Consider the following 21,864-nt stretch of genomic DNA (forward strand, 5'->3'; position numbering starts at 1 on the left):
ATTGGGTCCTGAGGAACTGGCTATCTCCACATTTTTCATACTCATTTGTTTCCTTGCTATTGCTGATGTGTATTTCCCTCTTGTCTTTATGCACTGCCACTATCTTGATGGATTGTTGGTTTTTCCAATCCATCCAATCACCATAAAACTACTGCCTTTATTTGTGACTGACTTGTGCTCTTTCGCTTGGATCCTTGAATTTTCCTTAGCATCTTCTACCTCAGATTTTCCTCCTCCCCATACTGGATTGCCTATTGCTGGTGCTTTGGAATCAACCCCACAATATAACCAAGGCAGATTTGAGTGCCTCACTACTTCTCCTCCTTCTTGGTCTGGTGCTTTAATAACTGCAGCTGCTTATCCTCCTACAGCATCCTCCCCTTCACTTGCATTAATGAGAAAATGTGACCTGTTTGAAAGAAACATTTAATTGAATGAGCAGAGCCATTAAGTCGTCATTTTAAATTTTTTAGAACTGTGACTACAATAACCTCACATGGTTCTACCAGCTTAACAATACCTCTTGATAATGAGAATAGTGCTCCTGTTTGCAGGGCGAGAGTGAAGTTTTGATGCAAACTGGCGTTGTGACCTATTTGGCCAACCTGTAACTTAATCAGAATTGGTTACTTAGCAAGCCATAGTTTGGAGAGAGAGGAAGCATAGTAATGACTTAATATTGAAACAAAATCAGAAAATACTGGAAATGCACAGCAACCCAACATTTTATTACAGTATGTCCTTTCACTTAATGCCCTGAAGGCACCAATATAATTCTGAACACGTTTGCAAGATAGTGAGGTAGCTTTTGAGAGAAATACAGGCACAGATTGTACTTGCCTTAAGCTGTGTTTATGTTCCAGAATTATTGGGGCCAAAATTCAGCTCCCCAAAAAGGCCACTTACCACCAGAAAGCGGCAGCAAGGCAGCGGAGTTGAGTGGCCGCCGATTTCTGGTCCAAAGGCCGCCGCCAACGAAATTTAGCTCTGATTTTTCTGGTGGACCCCACTTCCGCCCCGCTGCTGCTGACCATCCTAAATGCGTCATCAAAGGCCAATCTCCCGCATGTCCATCGCACCTACTGCGAAATTTAGCTGCAAAAATCTTTAATCTGCCACACGGTGCCCCAGATAGCTTTTTTTGTCGGTTCACCTTGCTTTCACTGTGTGAGCCATGGCAGTGTGATGGCCTTTCAAGGGGAGGGCGCACTGCCGTGGCCGACGTTTATTTTTTGTCGGCCGACTGCCAGGTCGGGCTGGCAATTATGTCCCCCCAGGTTCGGCCGGGCTTGTAACGGGCAGCCTGGCACCCCCTCTTGGGTGCTGGCCCGGCTGAAACCCTCCCTGGTGTCCCAGTGGACCGAAGTTTTAAAGTGCCGAAGGCTCTCCCCTTTAAGTGAAGGGGAGAGCGTGGTGACACACATATAATGATATCGGTCAGCAGCGGAGTCTCCGTCCAACCTCCACTTCCGCCCCACCAGAGTACTTACCGCCCCACTTGCGCCCCCATTATAATCGACTTTCGGTCCGCCGAGAAAAGAAAATGACAAAAAGCTGAATTTACCGAAAGAGGAGACCTCATCTGACACGGTGGAAAAACAGTTCAAAAGCGGAAGGTGCGACCCGTTTCGGGCGGAGGTAAATTTCTGCCCCGTTGTCTCTTGAAGGGGTTCTTTAATATCCTGACTCCAGTGTTGTGGAACTCGGGTACAGAATTAAAGCACTGGCGACACACTAATGGTGCAGACATATTTAGCTGCATGATTGATGGGGAAGTCATGTATAGACCTGCAGTGGTGAAAACTGCATTGCTGAGTGCTCAGCCTGATGAGACAAAAATAGCAAGCAGCATTGCTGTCCTCACAACATTGCATTTGGAGGCACCAAGCCAAACCATCTCTTGAGATGGCTCTCTCTGCTTCCCCAGTTACGTTGTATGGTGCGTGCACCATAAGATTGCTGAATGAGGGGCAGGCAATGAGAATCATTGCTGTTGAACAATTTAAAATGCAACCTTTCACATCCCATCTTATTACATTGGTTACTGTCCCTCTAAAGGGAATTGCATTTTCCTGCTTTACTACACAATCTAAATGTTAGGATTTCTGGTGCCTCTCAGTGCTCCCTTTTTCCTATGTTTTGTGCTTTCCACAGTTCTACATCCACATTTACAGTGTTGTTGGAATAAAACTTCATAATCTCACTGGAGGAAATTCTACACAAAATGTTGCTGCTCACCAACAGTTTTAAAATTCCAAATGTGGAACCAGGGAGAACAAAGGTCACTGTCTTTGGTCTATTTCCTATTTTATCTTCTGCTCCTCCCCCCACCCAAAAGCAATTTTACAGTTTGCCTGTTGATTGTAAAACAACAATAGTGCTGGCTGGTCTTTGGTCTTCTATTCACCATATTTTTTTGAGTCTACATAAGCCCTGACTGATATAATCAAATCAATCCTGTGCAAAGAGTTGTTTCCTGGCAGTTTGTATTGATGGTGATGCACCATTTCAAAAATAAAGGAGTGGTATAATATCAAATGCATACTGAATTATTTCAAAAAATCGACCAATTAATCTGCTGTGTATGTATTTATGCACTGATTTTCAAGGGGGCTTGTCACTGTTTTGAGGAGGGAAGGAACCCAGAATCACTTAGTGTGGTACCATGCAGTTCCGTTTTTTGGGACTGAGTTTGAGGAACCCATTAATGTCATTATATCATGGGTCGCTAGACACAATTGGCAAGCTGAGCCAATGCTTTATCAACTATGACCATCCCCTTTCAATCATTGGACCAGCTAATACAAAATTTTATCTTCTGTCTGTTTCTTGTTCCTATTCATGTGCACGCTTGACGAAGATTGATATGGCAACTCTTCTAAGATCAACTTGCAACACCTTTATGAAGACATTGGAAGAATGCATGGAAATTGCAAATGCGACATTTAGGCCTGAACTATTGCAGCCTACACCTCCAGGTTCCCCGCATGTGGCTGTCATAAAACCAAACAGAGTATGTTTATTTTTAAGCAAATAGATTTTTTTTACATTCTATTGTGATTTTGACACATGTAATGGGATCCAATCAATTGATGCTACAAGCCAAATATATGTGTTTACCTTAACTTACTCTGCCAAGTTCAGATGGAGTGCAGGAATCATGAGCAATTTATTAATAAATCACATGGCAATTTGTTAGACAGATAATTTACTTTAGTATTGCATGGGCATCTTATTTATTAAAGTTACATATGATTTAATATATTTATTTCTGTTGCATTAATTTGCTACCTGGATGCTACTGAAGGGATAGAAACAGACAAACTGAAAAGAAAAAGCTAATAACCCAGAGGGAGAAAAAGTGAGCCCACTTCTATCCCTGATTTAATGCTCCCTGGTTGTTCAGTGGGAGAGGTTTCCAACCAACCATAAGTGGTGTTTGAGCCCTACGAAAAGAATCCCCCAAGAGAAATCCCTATAATGGGCTCATGTTTGATAAGTTTTTCTTAGTCATGAGTGTATTTTTTTTTAAACTTGTCTTGTAATAAGGCAGTCTTCAGAAATTCAGAGGCAATGGCACTGAAACATCCAGCATGTCCTCTCCTTTGGCTACTTGTTGCAAGCAATGATGTACAGGGAGAGCTACAAGTTGAGGCTCACTAATGTGACCTATTTCTGCAGTGCAATCTTGAACCACAGAAAATATACAAAAAAATAATGGCTCCAGCAGACCAGCCAGACTGTTCAATTTGTTTTTGAGTAGTTTATACAGCTTTCTCAGGTGACCTTGTATGCAAGTTAACATTAAGGAGTTGTGATGTTCTAACACTATTTATATTTAGAATAAATCATACCGAGCCCAGTACATGTGCATACAAACTTCAGTCCATCATAAAGTAAAATTGGCTTCTGTGTTGCAAAGACATTTTTTTCATTTTGCCGTATTGTCTTAGACCCAAATGCTGATAGTGCAAATTACCATACCCTGCACTAAGGAGCCTTTGTTACTGAGAAAGATGTTTCAACAAACTAATACTTTACTCAGTTTCTATCCTAGCCAACAGCAATGAAAAGAGTCTGATCAGCATTAACACAAGGAGCAGTTGTAGTAATATTTAAGAGAATTATCAAAATATGTATAAACAGTAATGCTTTTTTTATGTGCATTGGATAGGCTCTGTTAGTTTAGGAGACATAATATATTTGCATGGCAACTGTTTTATATATAATTTTGTGTCAATGTGCATATTTATTATAGAATTTACCCAGGTTCAATTCATAATCTGGGCTTGTTGGCTGGTCTCGGGGGCAGTGATGGATATCCTACAGTTGGCCTCCATGTCCCTGGGTGAAAATTGAGTGTATCTCAGCAGGAGGTCAATTCCTTCCAGTTAGTAGGAGAGAATATAAGTGGAGGTGGGGCATCCACTAAGGCAGCAGCATTAAATTGGCATAGCTTGCATCTGTTTGAAGTCTTACCTGCTTCACATTACAGCTCTTGGCTAGTCCCTCGCACAAATCAAACCTGCACTTCCAAAGAAGCAGTATTTTAAATAAATGCAGCATGTGCTATTTCCAAGGTTGAAATGTGTAACTCCAGTTCATAAAATTACCTGAAAGTCATTTATTCTTTCATTTTCAATCTTCAGTGAGCTTTGGTGACTGCCTCTCATTGTGCAGATGTTTGAATGTCATGCAGTTGCCCAGCGGCTCTATAGGAAAGCTTCTTTTCCCCTAAATTACATAAAAATAAATTTTTTTAATATAAAATATATATTTTAAAAAAAAAGGCCGAGGCACATAGTTTTGAAAACTATTTAAGAAGAAATGTTCTGCTGTTTAGACCTTAGTTGAAGAGTTGGACAATCTTAACGCAAATCCCCCAATCCCCTCCTCCTTCCCCCCCCCAAAAAGCAGAAATTGTCACAAATTTGGCAGCCTCCATCAGGCTACAAAGATGCCCAGTGTGGGAAATTCAAGTATCGAAATGTTGCTGTACCAGATGTACTCGAACTTGGGTTGAAACCCAAATGATAATTGGTAACATATCAATGAAAGAAACAATTGAAACGTTGAGGTCAGGAAGCTAGTTATTGTAAAACACATCAGCAATATTTTGTCATTTGCTGATTTAATGAACTTGGAGATGTTGACATTTTATTGTAATTTGTGTTGTTTTATAAATTTTGTAGATTAAACACCATCGTCGATCCAGTTACAATTGCACAGAAAGGTAAGAATTTAACGGGGATGGTTCCATGGACAATGTAAGCCATAGATCAGTAGCAGCTGATGTTCAATGTTAGACTTGCAGTCTTTCAGTTCAAACCCCACCCTTAAGTGACATTCCGAGTTCCATGTAATGAATTACTTTTTCAGTGACGTATGTGAGCAAATGTGGCAGGCTTTCTATGCCAGCAATGTTTCACAGCAATAAAATGAATGACCAAGATGTTTTTTAAATGTTATTGATCGAGTTGCTGCTATCAAACTATCTTGCTGCCCTTATTAGAGGAACAAAGTGAAATGTGTGGCACTGTGGTATGGTGAATATTTATTTTAAAAGAAATTAGATTTGCTGGCGTATTCATCATACATTGACCAAGAATGGGAAAGTATGTGCTGAGGGATTTGGTCAGGTTAGTGGTGCATTGCTGAGTAAAAGCTAGTAATTTCCTTTTATTTTAATTTCCTCTTCCCCAATAGGGAGGGATAATTTCTCCCCTTCAAATATTTCCGAAAGTTAATTTTTGGAATGATAAGGTTTAGGAAACAGGTTATTTACCTATTTACCTCTCCTCACTTGGGAATGTCATATGGTGCAGTTACCTTAAGTTCTGGGGAAGAATCTTTTACATAAAAAAAACTTTAAAAAAAAATACAAAAGTTAAGATGTATTTAAATGTCACTACTTGCTTGACAATGCACAGTCCAGAATTTGCTGGGTTGTAACGCCACAATAATGGTGAAATAACAGCGAACGCCATTACCATCACCACTAAAGTCCCAGGAAATTATGGTGTTAGTGAATAACGGCACTGTTACAGCAACGCCCTAATTTGCTGCCAGAACCTGGAAAGCATCATTATACAGGTACGACATCTGAAATCCTGAATCCTCAGGATAGAGTCCATGCCAGTTTTTGGGTTTTGCCGGATTTCAGACAAGAAAATGAATAGTCTGAAATCTGGAATCCTCGGGACCGAATCCATACTGGATTTTGGGTTTTGCTGGATTTCGGACCTCGCGGCGGTCCGAATCCGTGCCGGATTTCGGGTTTTGCCAGATTTTGGACCTCGCCACCCGCCGATCCTCCGCTCCTCGCCGCTCGCCGAAATGTCCGGTTTTCAGACAATTACGGTTTTCGGAAGTCCAGATATGGGATGTTGCACCAGTACAAGCAATGAAATAAGATATTTTAAAATTTTTTAAAATAAAACCTGTTTATGGCAGAAATGAGCTGAATAACTGCCAGAATGGATCAACGATAGAAGAGGCCAACTTTAAGACTCAGAAAAGGTCACAGTCAGAAAATGACGATCAGCATCAAATGAATTCAAGAAGGGGAGGCACAGAAAATGCCGAGGGTAAGTTTTTAAATAAAAAGTAGCACTTAAAGTTGTTAGAGACCAATATTGGCACAACCTTTGGAGTAGGTTTACTTGGGTATGGTCTTGATTGGAATGGTGTGTCCACAACTGAAGAATCTAAGGAAGGGAGTACACGATAACAACATACTTGGCTGTAAGAAGTCACTTGCGTACGGGTATGTTGTTGCAGAGATGCTAAATATGTCAATAGAGTTGTTTTATTTTGCCCATCCTCCCAAAAAATTAAGAGTTTTATTGCATTAGTCTAGACAAGAAAATCAAGAGCTGGTATTGTTTTAGATTTGTAAAATTAAAAAAAAAATAAGCCAGGGTTTTCCTTGAAAGCACCCTGCGATTTTTCACCTATTAAAGTGAACGGGTGGATAATCATTGCCGAATGAGTCCCGAAACGGAACCCCACCATACCAGTGTCCTTTCATTGAGCTACTTGGTTATGAAGTGATTGTAATACTGCATTAAGTTTTGGAATTTTTTGAAAATTAAAATTACTCCCTTGCAGAGAAGCTGCTGTGGATGTCATTCTTGCAGTGATCTGGTGCCATCTTGTAAAGTTAATCCAGATTTACAGTGTAGTTTGCATAAGAACCTTTCCCCACCCCCTCCAAGTACATGGTATTTTTTTATGTTGTTGCTCAGTACCTATTACATAATGGCTCATACATTTATAGGGAAGTGGATTTATAGTACTCTTCATGGAAATAGTAACTATTATCCATACCAATATTTAAAGCTCAGTGAGCTTTCAAAAAGTGTTAAAATGCATTTCAAAGCAACCCAACAAAAGAAACACTGTCCAACCTAAGTAATCTGTCCTTCTAAACAATTGCATTCTCTATTCTTTTCCATTATTTTTTGTTCCCAACGGGTGTGATTGAAGAATACAAGCATTGTACTTCATACCATCACAATATGCAAATTCTTATGCCGAGCCTGGTGCAACTTAGCAGCACTGTACACCCCTGAAACTGCCCTTGCAGTACAGGCTCTGTTTCTGCCATGAATGCAGGTCCCTGTTTTCTGCAAATGCACTGGGTTAAATCTGAACGGAGACTGTTGTAGCTCAGTTTTTTAATAACCTTCCCAGCTTCCGAGAGTTTATAAAGTCCATTCCTTGGAACAGTAACGTTTCACTTGCAAGCAAAACTTGGTCTCGTCAAGATATCCACTGAACCTCTTTTCAAGTATGTTAAAAGCAGTCATTTACAAGACAGTACAGCAATTAAGTAAATGATCTCTGATTGTTTTGGGGTAAATTGTGATTGCTGCGGGAAACATGCTGAAGTTTGTTATAAGAATATTCTTTAAAAAAATGTACATTGGTACCTAATTCAGCTGAGTCTGTGTAGTTTATATGTTGCCTAATCCAAATGAGTTTTAAAAAAAAAAAATTGACGTCTACAAAGTCTCGTCTAATTCTGTGTTTTTTTTTCTCCCCTCCTCGTTATGTAATCAGAGATGATGGACAACTCTGAATTAGTAGATGCGGCTGCTGAGAAGACTGGTGTGAATATTGAACTTCAGTCTTCTGCAGCTGAAGATGAGATCGGTGAGGGCAGTGAGGAACTGGGTGGTACAAGTACAATACCTCATGCAGAAAAGGAAGAGATTCAGACATTCTTCAGTGCAATGGATCAAAGGTATGAAAATCCCCATACATTACTAAAGTAATGTTTCCTTCTGTGAAAATAAGATTTCAATCAGTTAGTTTTTTTTTGTAATCAATATGCTTGTCTTTTTTTAAAACAAAAGACTGAGCTTTAGCCTATTTGTGCTATATCCAGTTATGCTTTTTAAGTAAGGGACAATTTAGTGGTGATTTGGAATACAGGGACAAACTGTTACCAGAGCTTGAAATCATCTGGATATGATGAAGTGTTGTGACTCACATGTACCTGGTCAGCCCACACTACGATATGTGTGGCGCTAGGTCTGTGCAGCAGAGCAGGTCTCCAGTCGTCTTGGTTAATCCTTGCCACTGGACCAAGACCTAGCTCTGCCAAGCCCGTGTGGTGGCTGGTGTGCAACGGTCACCACACGTTAAAAAAATTCACGCACAGGCATCTTCCACACCCTCAATTGGAGTTCAGGACTGGAACATCGGGTCCTTCATCGAAACACCTGTGAACTCGTGGAAGCAAGGCATCCTCGTTCGAGGGACCGCCTATGATGATGGTATTGTAGATTCACAACTATTTTCCTTTGGCGATCTTAAGCGATCGCTGAAGTGTTTTCTGAAAGTCCAAATAGTGATAGCATGCTTTTGTTTGGTAGAAATAAGAGTAGAATATCTGTGGGGTTTTTCCCAATCTCTCCATAACTTCAGCGGAATTCCCAGAGAAACAGCATAGATGGCCGATTACACAGTTTCTGCAGGGGATTGGGAGAACCACTGTGGAAATTACTGGTGGTGATGTAGGTTGACATATAGAGTTGTGACCTGAAATTATGGTTGTATAGCCACAAACTAAACATTGAAAAAAAAATCTAATTTTTTGTCAACAAAGTTAGCCTCTAATAACCAAATGTTACAATCAGACGATGACTACATGTTTCAGCTAATCAGAACTTCAATCGAGTGCTCGTAGAGATCTCTACAGAAGTAAGCTCATTCTAGATTTTGCTATATAGTGCAATTTACTTATACAAATGATTCTTTTTAAATAGATAGCCAGTCAGGTAGCATTGATATCTCCTTGGATTTGATTTATTTTGATTTTACCAATTACATATGACAATGTCTTTCTTTCCTGTAAGATGAGTTAATTGGTGACCAATCAAATGTAAGTGACAAGTGACTATTTAGGCAAATTGATCAGTCTAACTGGATTTGACTGTATTTCAAAATCATAAGGAATAAACCACTTAAAGTCAATTTGAGAAATCCCAAAGATAAAACTTGCTTTCCAGTTGCCCTTTCAGTTACTGGGAAGTAACTTTTCCTCCCCCTGCTCTGATAACTGTGCTTAATTACCTGTGTTGGATTGATTAAGATTGTTCCTCTGGCATTGTTGACCAATAATAGGAAGTAAAAATCGGGCTTGTACCTTGAGTACAGTCATGTGCAAAACAAAGGGCTCAATTTTGGCCAGGAGTTGCTCCGTTTTTTTTGGAGTAACCTTGTTTTTCTGGCGTGACTTTAAAAATCCCCAGTTTCCCAAATCAATTTGCACCAGTGTAACTCAGTTAGTTCCGACTTTTTTTAGGTTAGTTTTTTTTTCTCAAAAGGGGGCGTTACCAGCCACCTACGCCAGTTCTGCCCATTTAGGCAACTTTGGCCAGCTAATAGTTACTCCATTTCTACTTAGGCCAGCGTATGTGGCCACTTCAGAAAACCCTTGTGGAAAGTTAAAGAAATCGGCGCAGGTAAGTACATCGGAGGCCATTCGGCCTGGGATAGGGGCGGAAAGCAGAGAGAGCCTGCACTTAAACCAACCAAGCCTTACCCTTAGCAATGTTTGCAAACAAAAAGTACTAACAATTCAATACGAAATAAAAAATTTAAGTACTACCTTCATCTTCAAACTGGGCCCGGGAAGGCAGCAGGCCGGTGCGGGAAGCCACTCAGCCTGGCTAGGGGCGGGACAATGCACCGAGAGGCGGGCAGGAGAACTTATTAGTTCTTCTGCCCGCCCCTAGCCCAACAAAGGAGGCAGAATTTTACTTAAAGTAGCCCAGCAACACAGGGAGGAAGAACATCGCCACGCTCTCAAACTGACAGAGACCTACATCAATTGGGACTGTTGTTGCAGACTTGCAGCGCTACTGCGCATGTGCGGACATCACGAATCACCACTGCGCATGTACAGATGTCCCGGCACATTTTCCAGCACAGAACGACTGGCCACGCTGCGCGACTGCAGTGAAGAGACCAATGTTCCAACATTTTTTTTCGGTGCATCTAGGAACCTATATAAGTGGCCTAACTCCGGTAAGTGCGCCGAAAAACGGGCTCTGCCATAATTGAGCCCATCGTGGGTATGCTTGTTGTCACGCTAATGCGTGATTTGTTTAAAGATTGATGGGTATCCAGCTGAATAAGCTAGAAGTACATGCAGTTGATTTATAACCAGATCATTTTGGCATCAGTTGTACAAACAACTTGAACAAAAATTGTAAATAATTACTCATTCTTTATTTCTTTTCTATCCCCTAACAAAGTGGTGTTTGTAGGGAGACATTCAGGTGCACTGTTCATTTTGAAGAAGGTGGGATTAGTCTGTTATTTCTGACACTAGTGCTGTGCACCTAACTAATAACTAATTATTTCCATAAGTGGTAATTCAGCTAGTCCACCATTTGAATTCTATTTAATAAACCTGTTAAAAGTTCCACCTACTGATGGGTAGTTTGAGTTTTCATTTGCATATACTGTAGTTGTATTCACCTTTTGTGATTTCAAAATATTGTGACCTTGTAATGGATTGAAATGCCCACAGTGATCAGTAGCCTAAAACAGTCACAAATGACATCCTGTGACCATAGTAAACTATTCCTCCTCGACCTGTCTGCAGCCTTCTACACAGTTGACCACACCATCCTCCTCCAATGTCTCTCCTCCGTCGTCCAGTTAGATGGGACAGACTTCACCTGGTTCCATTCTTATCTATCTAATCGTAGCCAGAGAATCACCTGCAATGGCTTCTCTTCCCTCTCCCACAGCGTTACCTCTGGACTCCACGAAGGATCGATCCTTGGACCCCATCTATATCTCATCTACATGCTGCCCCTCAGCGATATCATCTGAAAATATGTCCGATTCCACATGTACCTGATGACACCCAGCCCTACCGCACTACCGCACCACCACCCCTCTGTCTCTGTCTCTCCCTCTGCCTCTCCCTCTCTTTTGAGCCTGCAACAGTCTCTGATTTGTCACACTGTGCTTGTCTGACATCCACATATTTCCTCCAATGCTATTTGAAGGTGCAATTGAATATGTCATTGCAGGCTTGTGTAAAGACTTTCCAAACTGAGGCTAAAAGATTGAAGTTCCTTTGTTTAATCATCCATTTTGCCACCTGTTCTCCAAAATAGCATATCCACCTATTTATTGTTGATTTTATTTGAGTTTCCCTTTGGATACAAAATGTGTCATGTATTTTATTTTCCTAATCTTTTGAGACTTTCCAACAGTGTAAGTCTATTTTCATTTTCAGATTTAATGATATTGAATTTGAAGAAGACAATGGTATCCCTACTCTGCCATTTCTGGAATCTTGTTATGCAATAGTTCCAGTATTAGGTAGGAAATTGCACATTCCTGTAATATTCTTGTAGATTATTATTTTTAAGCTAACACTGCACATTCTGTCATGGAGGAACTTGGACAGTTTCAAGCAAATCATTCTAACCTACCTTTTAATTTTGAATTTGTTTTCTGTTGCCAGCAAATACATTTTTATCTCCTAATTGTGCTAATAATATTTTGTGTGGATCATTAACCTTTTTTGATTTGTGTCCTTTTTTTGGAAAACAAAATATTGTTGCTCTATAACCAGATTACAACTTAGTCCCCCTACCAAGTACCTGCGAGTTATGATACAAGTGCATGGATACACTGAAATGTGCCGCTAACATTGGATTTCTCTGGTGCAAAAGTACTTTCATGCACTTAATTTTTTTTGTTTAACAAATTTTCAAAGGACAAATTTTAATTGAGGAATTCTGTTTTGTACATGTCAGTGAAATTAGCATTTGGCTATTGCATTTGTTTCAGAAATTAATTTGATCTTTTGCTTAATTTTAAGAAATGTTCAGTATTTAAATGTTAAGCTACACTTGAAAGCAAATTTAATTTGATTGTGTTAAATAATACATTCTACAGAAAACTGAATAAAAACTGTTATAATTGATGATTGATACTTGCAATGGTTCTATTGATGTGAAAGGAAGTGCAGAAACAGGCCCTTTAGAATGTTCCTATTGAAACTATTACATTGTAAGGAATCAATAAGTGATTGTATGGATTTCAAAAGTTTCCATCAAATCAGATTTGACATTTTAAATTTGGCACCAAAGCAAGAGTGTGCAGAATTATATTACTGAGAATTCTTAAAAAGCAGTGCATATGAGGTACACAAAACAAAGACCTTGTCGAATAGTTGAGCATTGTTGCTATAATTCTTAATGCCTTTGGTTAAGTTAATTTCTTAACAAAATAAGGAGTAGCTCCTGCTGTCTGAAAGTTGCCTTTGGCATCCTAGTAACATTATGCCAGAAGCTGAAAAGTATGTTTTGTGATTCTTGCCATTTCACCACTTTTTCCTGCCAATAGGACACATGGGCTTAGACCTCCTGAACTCTTTATAGACCTCTCATGGACCACAATGCGTAGTGTACTTTTTTTGTGCTGTATAGTGCCCAATGTCATTGTAAAGTTAATGCGAAATAAGATATTATTTACTTATTTGGGATGCTATTGTATGTAGCAGCTCAAGGAATTCAAAAATAGCCTAAAATAAGGATGGAAAAGGAATTACAGCTCTGTTTGCAAATTTTGATAGCAGAGAGACTTTTAGGTCCAATTTTCCATTGTGCCGCAATGGCAGTAAATTTTTGGTGGCAGGTCTTTCCTTTTCTGGACTTCTGACCCCACCCCATTTCTTGCAACCAAGGTCATCTAAATAATTAGAGAGGTCCCAGGGCTATTTATGACGTCTCTAAGCGGCTCATCTCTGATGGGTCGGGGAGGGAAATTGCTGCAGCACCTTCCATGCCGAGCGGTCTGAGTTGAAGACAAGAACAAAATTCTCAAGTTGGAATTTGTAAGTTTGCTGCTTTAACGTACGAACAGGAATAGACCATTTAGCCTATCGAGTCTGTTCTGCCATTCAGTGAGATCATGGCTGATCTGCGACCTAACTCCATATACCTGGCTTTGCCCCATATCCCTTTATATCTTTGGTTAACAAAAATCTAACAATCTCAGATTTAACTAATACAGTCCATTGCTCAAGTCAAAACGTCCATTTCAAATTTTACTCCACCACCTGTGGTCTTTAGCCAGGCAACAAGAAGGATTCTAACCACCTGCCCTTGATGTTCAATGAGATTATGATCGCTGAATCCCCCACTATTGGTCACCATTGGCCAGAAACTTAACTGGACCAGCGACATAAATACTGTGGTCGGAGGCTGTGTATTATGTGGCAAGTGACTCACCACCTGACTCCCCAATGCCTTTCCTCCATCTACAAGGCACAAGTCAAGAGTATGATGGAATACTTGCCACATGCTTGGATGAATGCAGCTCCAGTCACTATGCTCGGCACCATCCAGGATAAAGCAGCCCGTTTGATGGCACCCCATCCACCACCTTAAACATTCACTCCCTCCACCACTGGTGCACTGTGGCAGCAGAGTGTACCATCTATAAGATGCACTGCACCAACTCGCCACGGCTTCTTCGGCAGCATCTCCCAAACCTGCGACCTCTACCACCTAGAAGGACAAGGGCAGCAGGTGCATGGGAACACCATCACCACCATGTTCTCATCCTGACACATACCATCCTGACTTGGAAATATATCGCCATTCCTTCATCGTCTTGGGTCAAAATCCTGGAACTACCTCCCTAAGAGCACTGAGGGAGTTCCTTCAGTAACGGTTCAAGAAGGCAGCTCAGCAGCACCTTTTCAAGGGCAATTAGAGATAGGCAATAAATGTTGGCCTTGGCAGCAAATCCCACATTCAATGAATGAATAAAAAGAAAAGGCTGGATGCTAGAATTACATAGAATTTAAAGCACAGAAACAAGCCATTCAGCCCAACTGGTCTATGATGGTGTTTATGCTCTACACCAAGCTCCTTTGAGTTACTAAAGCACAGATGGTGAGAAATGTGTTGTATAATATCTCATCATTTGCATCTTATATGCTGCATTAAAAACATAGCATCACTTAAGTTGACACATTGGAATTGAAATTGCCCTGTTTAGTGACGCCCATTGGCGCCTCCGGGGAGGGGTGCGGGGCACAAAACAGTTTTCGGCGGGGGGGGGCTGCTATCGGCTCCCACAAAATTGCTTGGGAGTTAGCGGAAGTGCTGGTAGCAGTGAGCAGCGACCCTCCCCTTTAACCGAAGGGGAACGGCGTTGAAACACGTCAGCGCTACGCGGAGCAGCTGACCAACGCGCCCCAGTAGTCCCCCAGAACCTTCCCCAACAGGAAGTGGAGCGCGAGAGATTGTGCGCCGCTTCCTGTGATGGGCGGTAACTGCAATTTCGCACCTGGGTGGGACTTCCGCGCCGTGCGCAGGAAGTCCCACTCCGAGTCAGTTATTTTTAAGAAATATTGCCTTGAATGGAAAGGAACATGTGATACTAAGAGTCAGCACTTTTCAGTCTACCCAAGTGCTGGCAGGTATTACTTATTAAACACCCAAGGGCAGAGAGGGAGCAGCATTGCGAGAGGAGGCCGGCGGGTGAGCGGGACTACAAAGGGTGGCAGCTGAAAGGGAGCAGCTAGCTGCAGCTGCAGCAGAGGGGGTAGTAAACAAAGGTTAAAAAGTAATCAAGGTGTGACGTCACAGCCAAGAGAGTAAGTGATTGGCTGGCTGATTGGGGAGTAGCTTTTCTCTTTTCTTTATCTTTTTTCTTTTTCTCATCAGTAGGAAACCTTTGTCATTGTTGCCAAATTAAGTAATTTAAGGGTTAAGTCATGCCAGTTGAGCACAGCGCTGTGCCATGCTCCTCCTGTACTATGTGGGAAATAAGGGACACTACCAGTGTCCTTGACAACTACATGTGCAGGAAGTGTGTCCTGCTGCAGCTCCTGACAGACCGCATTGCGGCACTGGAGCTGCACATGGCTTCACTCTGGAGCATCCACGATGCTGAGGATGTCGTGAATAGCACATTTAGTGTGTTGGTCACACCGCAGGCAAAGGTTACAAAGGCAGAGAGAGAATGAGTGACCAGCAGGAAGAGCAGTGGAAGGAAGGTAGTGCAGCGATCCCCTGTGGTCATCCCCCTGCAAGACAGATGCACCGTTTTGGGGACAGTTTTGGGGAGGGGGGGGAAATGACTCATCAGCGGAGGGCAGCAGCAGCTAAGTTCATGGCACCATGGGTGGCTCTGCTGCATAGGAGGGCAGGAAAAAGAGTGGGAGAGCTATAGGGGATTCTATTGTAAGGGGAATACATGGGCGTTTCTGCGGTCGCAATCGAGACTCCAGGATGGTATGTTGCCTCCCTGGTGCAAGGGTCAAGGATGTCTCTGAGCGACTGCAGGACATTTTGGAGGGGGAGGGTGAATAGCCAGTTGTCGTGGTGCATATAGGTACCAACGATATAGATAAAAACGGGATGAGGTCCTACAAGCTGAATTTAGGGAGCTAGGAGTTAAATTAAAAAGCAGGACCTCAAAAGTAGTAATCTCAGGATTGCTAACAGTGCCACGTGCTAGTCAGAGTAGAAATAGCAGGATAGCTAAGATGAATATGAGGCTTGAGGAGTGGTGCAGGAGGGAGGGATTCAAATTCCTGGGACATTGGAACCAGTTCTGGGGGAGGTGGGACCAGTACAAACCGGACGGTCTGCACCTTTGCAGGACCGGAACCAATGTCCTCGGGGGAGTGTTTGCTAGTGCTGTTGGGGAGGGGTTAAACTAATATGGCAGGGGGATGGGAACCTATGCAGGGAGGCAGAGGGAAGTAAAATGGGGGCAGAAGCAAAAGATAGAAAGAAGAAAAGCAAAAGTGGAGGGCAGAGAAAACCAAGGCAAAAATCAAAAAGGGCCACATTACAGCAAAATTCTAAAGGGACAAAGTGTGTTAAAAAGACAAGCCTGAAGGCTCTGTGCCTCAATGCGAGGAGTATTTGTAATAAGGTGGACGAATTAACTGCGCAGGCAGCTATTAACGAATAAGATATTGGGATTATGGAGACATGTCTCCAGGGTGACCAAGGCTGGGAACTCAACATCCAGGGTATTCACCATTCAGAAAGGAAAAGGAGGTGGGATGGTGCTGCTGGTTAAAGAGGAAATTAACACAATAGTAAGGAAGGACATTAGCTTGGATGATGTAGAATCTGTATGGGTAGAGCTGAGGAATACCAAAGGGCAGAAAATGCTAGTGGGAGTTGTGTACAGACCACCAAACAGTAGTAGTGAGGTTGGGGACAGCATCAAACAAGAAATTAGGGATGTGTGCAATAAAGGTACAGCAGTTATCATGGGCAACTTTTATCTACATATAGATTGGGCTAACCAAACTGGTAGCAGTACGATGGAGGAGGATTTCTTGGAGTGTATTAGGGATGGTTTTCTAGGCCAATATGTGTAGGAACCAATTAGAAGGCTGGCCATCCGAGACTGGGTGATGTGTAATGAGAAAGGACTAATTAACAATCTTGTTGTGTGAGGCCCCTTGGGGAAGAATGACCATAATATGGTAGAATTCTTTATTAAGATGGAGAGTGACACAGTTAATTCAGAGACTAGGGTCCTGAACTTGGGGAAAGGTAACTTCGATGATATGATACGTGAATTGGCTAGAATAGACTGGCGAATGATACTTAAAGGGTTGACGGTGGATAGGCAATGGCAGACATTTAAGTATCACATGGATAAAATTCAACAATTGTACATCCCTGTCTAGAGTAAAAATAAAACGGGAAAGGTGGCTCAAGCGTGGCTAACAAAGGAAATTAGGGATGGTGTTAAATCCAAGGAAGAGGCATATAAATTGGCCAGAAAAAGCAGCAAACCTGAGGACTGGGAGAAATTTAGAATCCAGCAGAGGAGGACAAAGTGTTTAATTAGGAGAGGGAAAATAGAGTACGAGAGGAAGCTTGCTGGGAACATAAACACTGACTGCAAAAGCTTCTATAGATATGTGAAGAGAAAGAGATTACTGAAGCCAAACAGGTCCCTTACAGTCTGAATCAGGTGAATTTATAATGGGGAACAGAGAAATGGCAGACCAATTGAACAAATACTTGATTTTGTCTTCAGGAAGGAAGACATAAATAACCTGCTGGAAATACTAGGGGACAGAGGATCTCGCGAGAAGGAGGAACTGAAGGAAATCCTTTAGTCAGGAAATTGTGTTAGGGAAATTGATGGGATTGAAGGCCAATAAATCCCTAGGGCCTGATAGTCTGCATCCCAGAGTACTTAGGAAGTGGCCCTCAAAATATTGGATGCATTGGTGATCATTTTCCAATGGTGTAACGATTCTGGATCAGTTCCTATGGACTGAAGGGTAGCTAATGTAACACCACTTTTTAAAAAAGGAGGGAGAGAGAAAACGGGGAATTATAGACCGGTTACCCTGACATCGGTAATGGGGAAGATGTTGGAATCAATTATTAAAGATGAAATAGCAGCGCATTTGGAAAGCAGTGACATGATTGGTCCAAGTCAGCATGGATTTATGAAAGGGAAATCATGCTTGACAAATCTTCCAGAATTTTTTGAGGATGTAACTAGTAGAGTGGACAAGGGAGAACCAGTGGATGTGGTATATTTGGACTTTCAAAAAGCTTTTGACAAGGTCCCACACAAGACATTGCACATGTATTGACGTGGATAGAGAACTGGTTGGCAGACAGGAAGCAGAGAGTCGAGATAAACTGGTCCTTTTCAGAATGGCAGGCAGTGACTAGTGGAATGCCGCAGGGCTCAGTGCTGGGACCCCAGCTCTTTACAATATACATCAATGAGTTAGATGAAGGAATTGAGTGTAATATCTCCAAGTTTGCAGATGACACTAAGCTGGGTGGCGGTGTGAGCTGTGAGGAGGATGCTAAGAGGCTGCAGGGTGACTTGGACAGGTTAGGTGAGTGGGCAAATGCATGGCAGATGCAGTATAATGTGGATAAATGTGAGATTATCCACTTTGGGGGCAAAAACATGAAGGCAGAATATTATCTGAATGGCGGCAGATTAGGAAAAGGGGAGGTGCAACGAGACCTGGGTGTCATGGTACATCAGTCATTGAAAGTTGGCATGCAGGTACAGCAGGCGGTGAAGGCGGCAAATGGTATATTAGCCTTCATAGCTAGGGGATTTGAGAATAGGAGCAGGGAGGTCTTACTGCAGTTGTACAGGGCCTTAGTGACGCCTCACCTGGAATATTGTGTTCAGTTTTGGTCTCTTAATCTGAGGTAGGACGTTCTTGCTATTGAGGGAGTGCAGCAAAGGCTTACCAAACTGATTCCCGGGATGGTAGGACTGACATATGAGGAGAGACTGAATCGACTGGGCCTGTATTCACTGGAGTTTACAAGGATGAGAGGGGATCTCATAGAAACATAAAATTCTGATGGGACTGGACAGATTAGATGCAGGAAGAATGTTCCCGATGTTGGGGAAGTCCAGAACCAGGAGACAAAGTCCAAGGATGAGGGGTAAGCCATTTACAACTGTGATGAGAAACTTTATCACTCAGAGAGTTGTTAACCTGTGGAATTTCCTACCGCAGAGAGTTGTTGATGCCAGTTCATTGGATATATTCAAGAGGGAGTTAGATATGGCCCTTATGGCTAAAGGGATCAAGGGGTATGGAGAGAAAGCAGGAAAGGGGTACTGAGGTGAATGATCAGCCATGATCTTATTGAATAGTGGTGCAGGCTCGAAGGGCCAAATGGCCTACTCCTGCACCTATTTTCTATGTTTCTATGTTTCCATGTAGATATAAGTGCTCAAAATGTGGCAACACGTTGAATCATGTAGGTTGAGTCAACTGACAGAAAGGACTTGAGTTGTAATTCTATCTATGTAATTCTATTAAATAGTTTGTAGTGGGAAATGAAACAAAGGAAAATTCCCGATGGGTTGTATCCCCAACTCTGAATGTCTCTGTTTTATTTTGGGCTCTGGCCCCACTGAGAACTGGATTGAGACTGTTGAAACCCCCAAGTAGCTGGCAGAGAGATGACATTCCTCCTATCAATCTGGGTTTAATTCTAATCCAAGTTCCAGAGATGAATGGATGTTGTGCTAACCCACAACTCCATCTTTTTATTTTTGCACAAATAATTGGAAGTTGGAAGTTTTTTTTCCTGTCTGCTGATTACCACACATTCTCACAAAAGGCATGCTTGGGTAATGGATATTATTTCTCTTTCTATTAGAACAACTACTATGTTTTATTTTTGAGAAACTAAGTATTGCATGGAGTGACCTACTATTGTAGCTAGGCAGTGAACCAGCCCTCCCACCTGATTACCATCCTATACTAATGAGCTTCACTGCTTCATGATATCTTTTTCTACCTTGGGGCATAATGGCTATCTGTCAAACCACAGGAGCATATATTCTGCTGACCAGATGTTCAATGTGTTGAATTTTTCATTTTCTCTAAGGTGGAGGATGGTTTGATTGGTGGTACTGTGAGGGAACAAAGCAAAATCTTGACATTGATCCCTGTGTCTGTGGCCAGGCATGCCGGATCGCCTAAGCACAATGGGAAACGAGAAATGGCTGGTTTGGAACCTACACCTGCAAAGGAGTCGGTCCAAATTTCCTCCGTTTATATCCAAGGAGGCATTTCGGGCATGTTCCTTTGCAGGTGTGCGTTGGGACCCCCTTGATCTTCCAATTCTCATTGTACCCAGGTTAGAAGGGCTGCTTCGAGAGTCTTATGAATTGCGCAAATTTTCTTTTTATCTCAAATTGTGATGGATTATAGAAATTAATCAGTTTCAATATTCTATCTTGAACTTATGTCATTTTTCCCCTCACAGATAAACTTGGTCCAACAGTCTTTGCTCCTGTTAAATTAGATTTTGTGGGTAATATTAAGGTAAGTGGTTCATTATTCTGTTGCTCTAGATGTCGCTAATTTACTGTTGGTCTATGATTACTTGTAATAAAACTGGATATTTAGGATTTATGTGCTTTAAGTTCAATTCTTTCGATCATGGTTGCAAATAAGTATTCTCATTTCAGAAAATAAATCAAAAATACATCACTGATTCCATAAGGTTTACTACCCTTCAGAAGATAGTGCTGTATGAATTGGAAACTGATGTGGCTACAGTTAGAAACTCAGCAACTGAGGCACTCCTTTGGTTGAAGAGGTATGTATGTGTTTTTTTTCTTTCCAAAGTTTCTTTCCTGACCAGTCCTCTCCTGAAGGCATTGGTTCATGTTGGGAGTGTGGTTCCTAGAGCTTATCCAAGGGACCATTCTTTATGCGTACCCCATAGTCAGGGAGTGCGAGTCTAATTGACTGAGGGGACATCACAAGTAAGCCCGGTCACTGGAACTCAACATGCACACATTTTACAACTAAGGCCACTGGACAGTAGCTGTTATCTCCACTCTCTCGTTTTTCCTCCCCACCCCACTAGAGGACGCTGCAGCCACTTGTTAATATCTGAGCTAAGATCAGTTAACTCCACCGAGAACAACATTGGAAATAAAGAACTTTCTGGTCTGTGTGGCTGAGTAATATGTCGTAAATTGGCCGCAAAGACATGCTAATAGGAGTATGGTGCATCGTTTTGCTTGTATTTCCTACAGTGGGGTGTGTGCATATATAAATTAGTAACTGGACTCTCGATTCTTTTTTTTGTTTAAAGTTTCTGATTGTAACAAATCACACCATCCAGAGCTGACCCTCATCATAGCTTGTCACTCCAAAACCACATGCCCTGATAGGGGTGGGCGAGGTTATGCGCCTGCAGCTACTTCTTCTATTGAAGTCTTGGTGTGTGTTGTCAGATTACGTTTCTCCCATAGCTGACTGTAATTTGAGATTAAGAGGGGTCAGGATGTAAATGTTCTAAAGCTGGTAAGGATGTTAACTAACACTGAAGAAGTTGCTAATAGTTGATTTCCTCTTCATTTCCACCCACCCAATTTTCTTCCTTTGAAAGGCCTCCTGCTTGGGCTCTATAGACATTGACTGCCGTCCGATATCTCACCCAAGTGAGGCTAGGCCATGAGTATTTTGACCATAAGGGGCATCAGAGCTGAGCCAGTTTCTGCCCCACCCTGTGTCCAATCGTATTCTCTAGCAAAGGTTGAACAGTAATTGGGAGTGGAATTTGGTGCCCCAAATCAGAAAACTCAGCCTGGGTTAGAGACCGAGTTTAGGATTTAGCTCTTCACAGCTCAGTGCCACTTTGACCCACCACATTTGGTAGCTTGAGGTTGTTTTGTTCCTTCTTTCCTAAGCCTTTTCAACAAGGGAATGAAAGTGTCTTTAAAATTTACAAAATGTTTTAGATGATAAAATTTGCCAGCTTATAGAAATCTGGACAGTTTATCGTGGTTATAATTAATTAGTCAATATAATGGAGG

The 21,864-nt window shown here is 41.8% G+C and overlaps 1 protein-coding gene across 1 annotated transcript in view; it reads left to right on the forward strand.

The window, feature by feature from the left end:
• Positions 1 to 21,864, forward strand: part of plekha8 (pleckstrin homology domain containing, family A (phosphoinositide binding specific) member 8) — a 74,552-nt gene that overhangs the window by 43,495 nt on the left and 9,193 nt on the right. Inside the window, exons 5-11 of the mRNA XM_070880843.1 lie at positions 2,861 to 3,013; positions 5,193 to 5,233; positions 6,454 to 6,587; positions 8,065 to 8,248; positions 11,768 to 11,853; positions 20,301 to 20,359; positions 20,506 to 20,636. Of these exons, the coding sequence (XP_070736944.1) occupies positions 2,861 to 3,013; positions 5,193 to 5,233; positions 6,454 to 6,587; positions 8,065 to 8,248; positions 11,768 to 11,853; positions 20,301 to 20,359; positions 20,506 to 20,636 (788 nt within the window). The remainder of the gene's footprint in view (positions 1 to 2,860; positions 3,014 to 5,192; positions 5,234 to 6,453; positions 6,588 to 8,064; positions 8,249 to 11,767; positions 11,854 to 20,300; positions 20,360 to 20,505; positions 20,637 to 21,864) is intronic.

This window comes from Pristiophorus japonicus, chromosome 5, assembly GCF_044704955.1.
Source record: "Pristiophorus japonicus isolate sPriJap1 chromosome 5, sPriJap1.hap1, whole genome shotgun sequence".
Classification (NCBI taxonomy): domain Eukaryota; kingdom Metazoa; phylum Chordata; class Chondrichthyes; family Pristiophoridae; genus Pristiophorus; species Pristiophorus japonicus.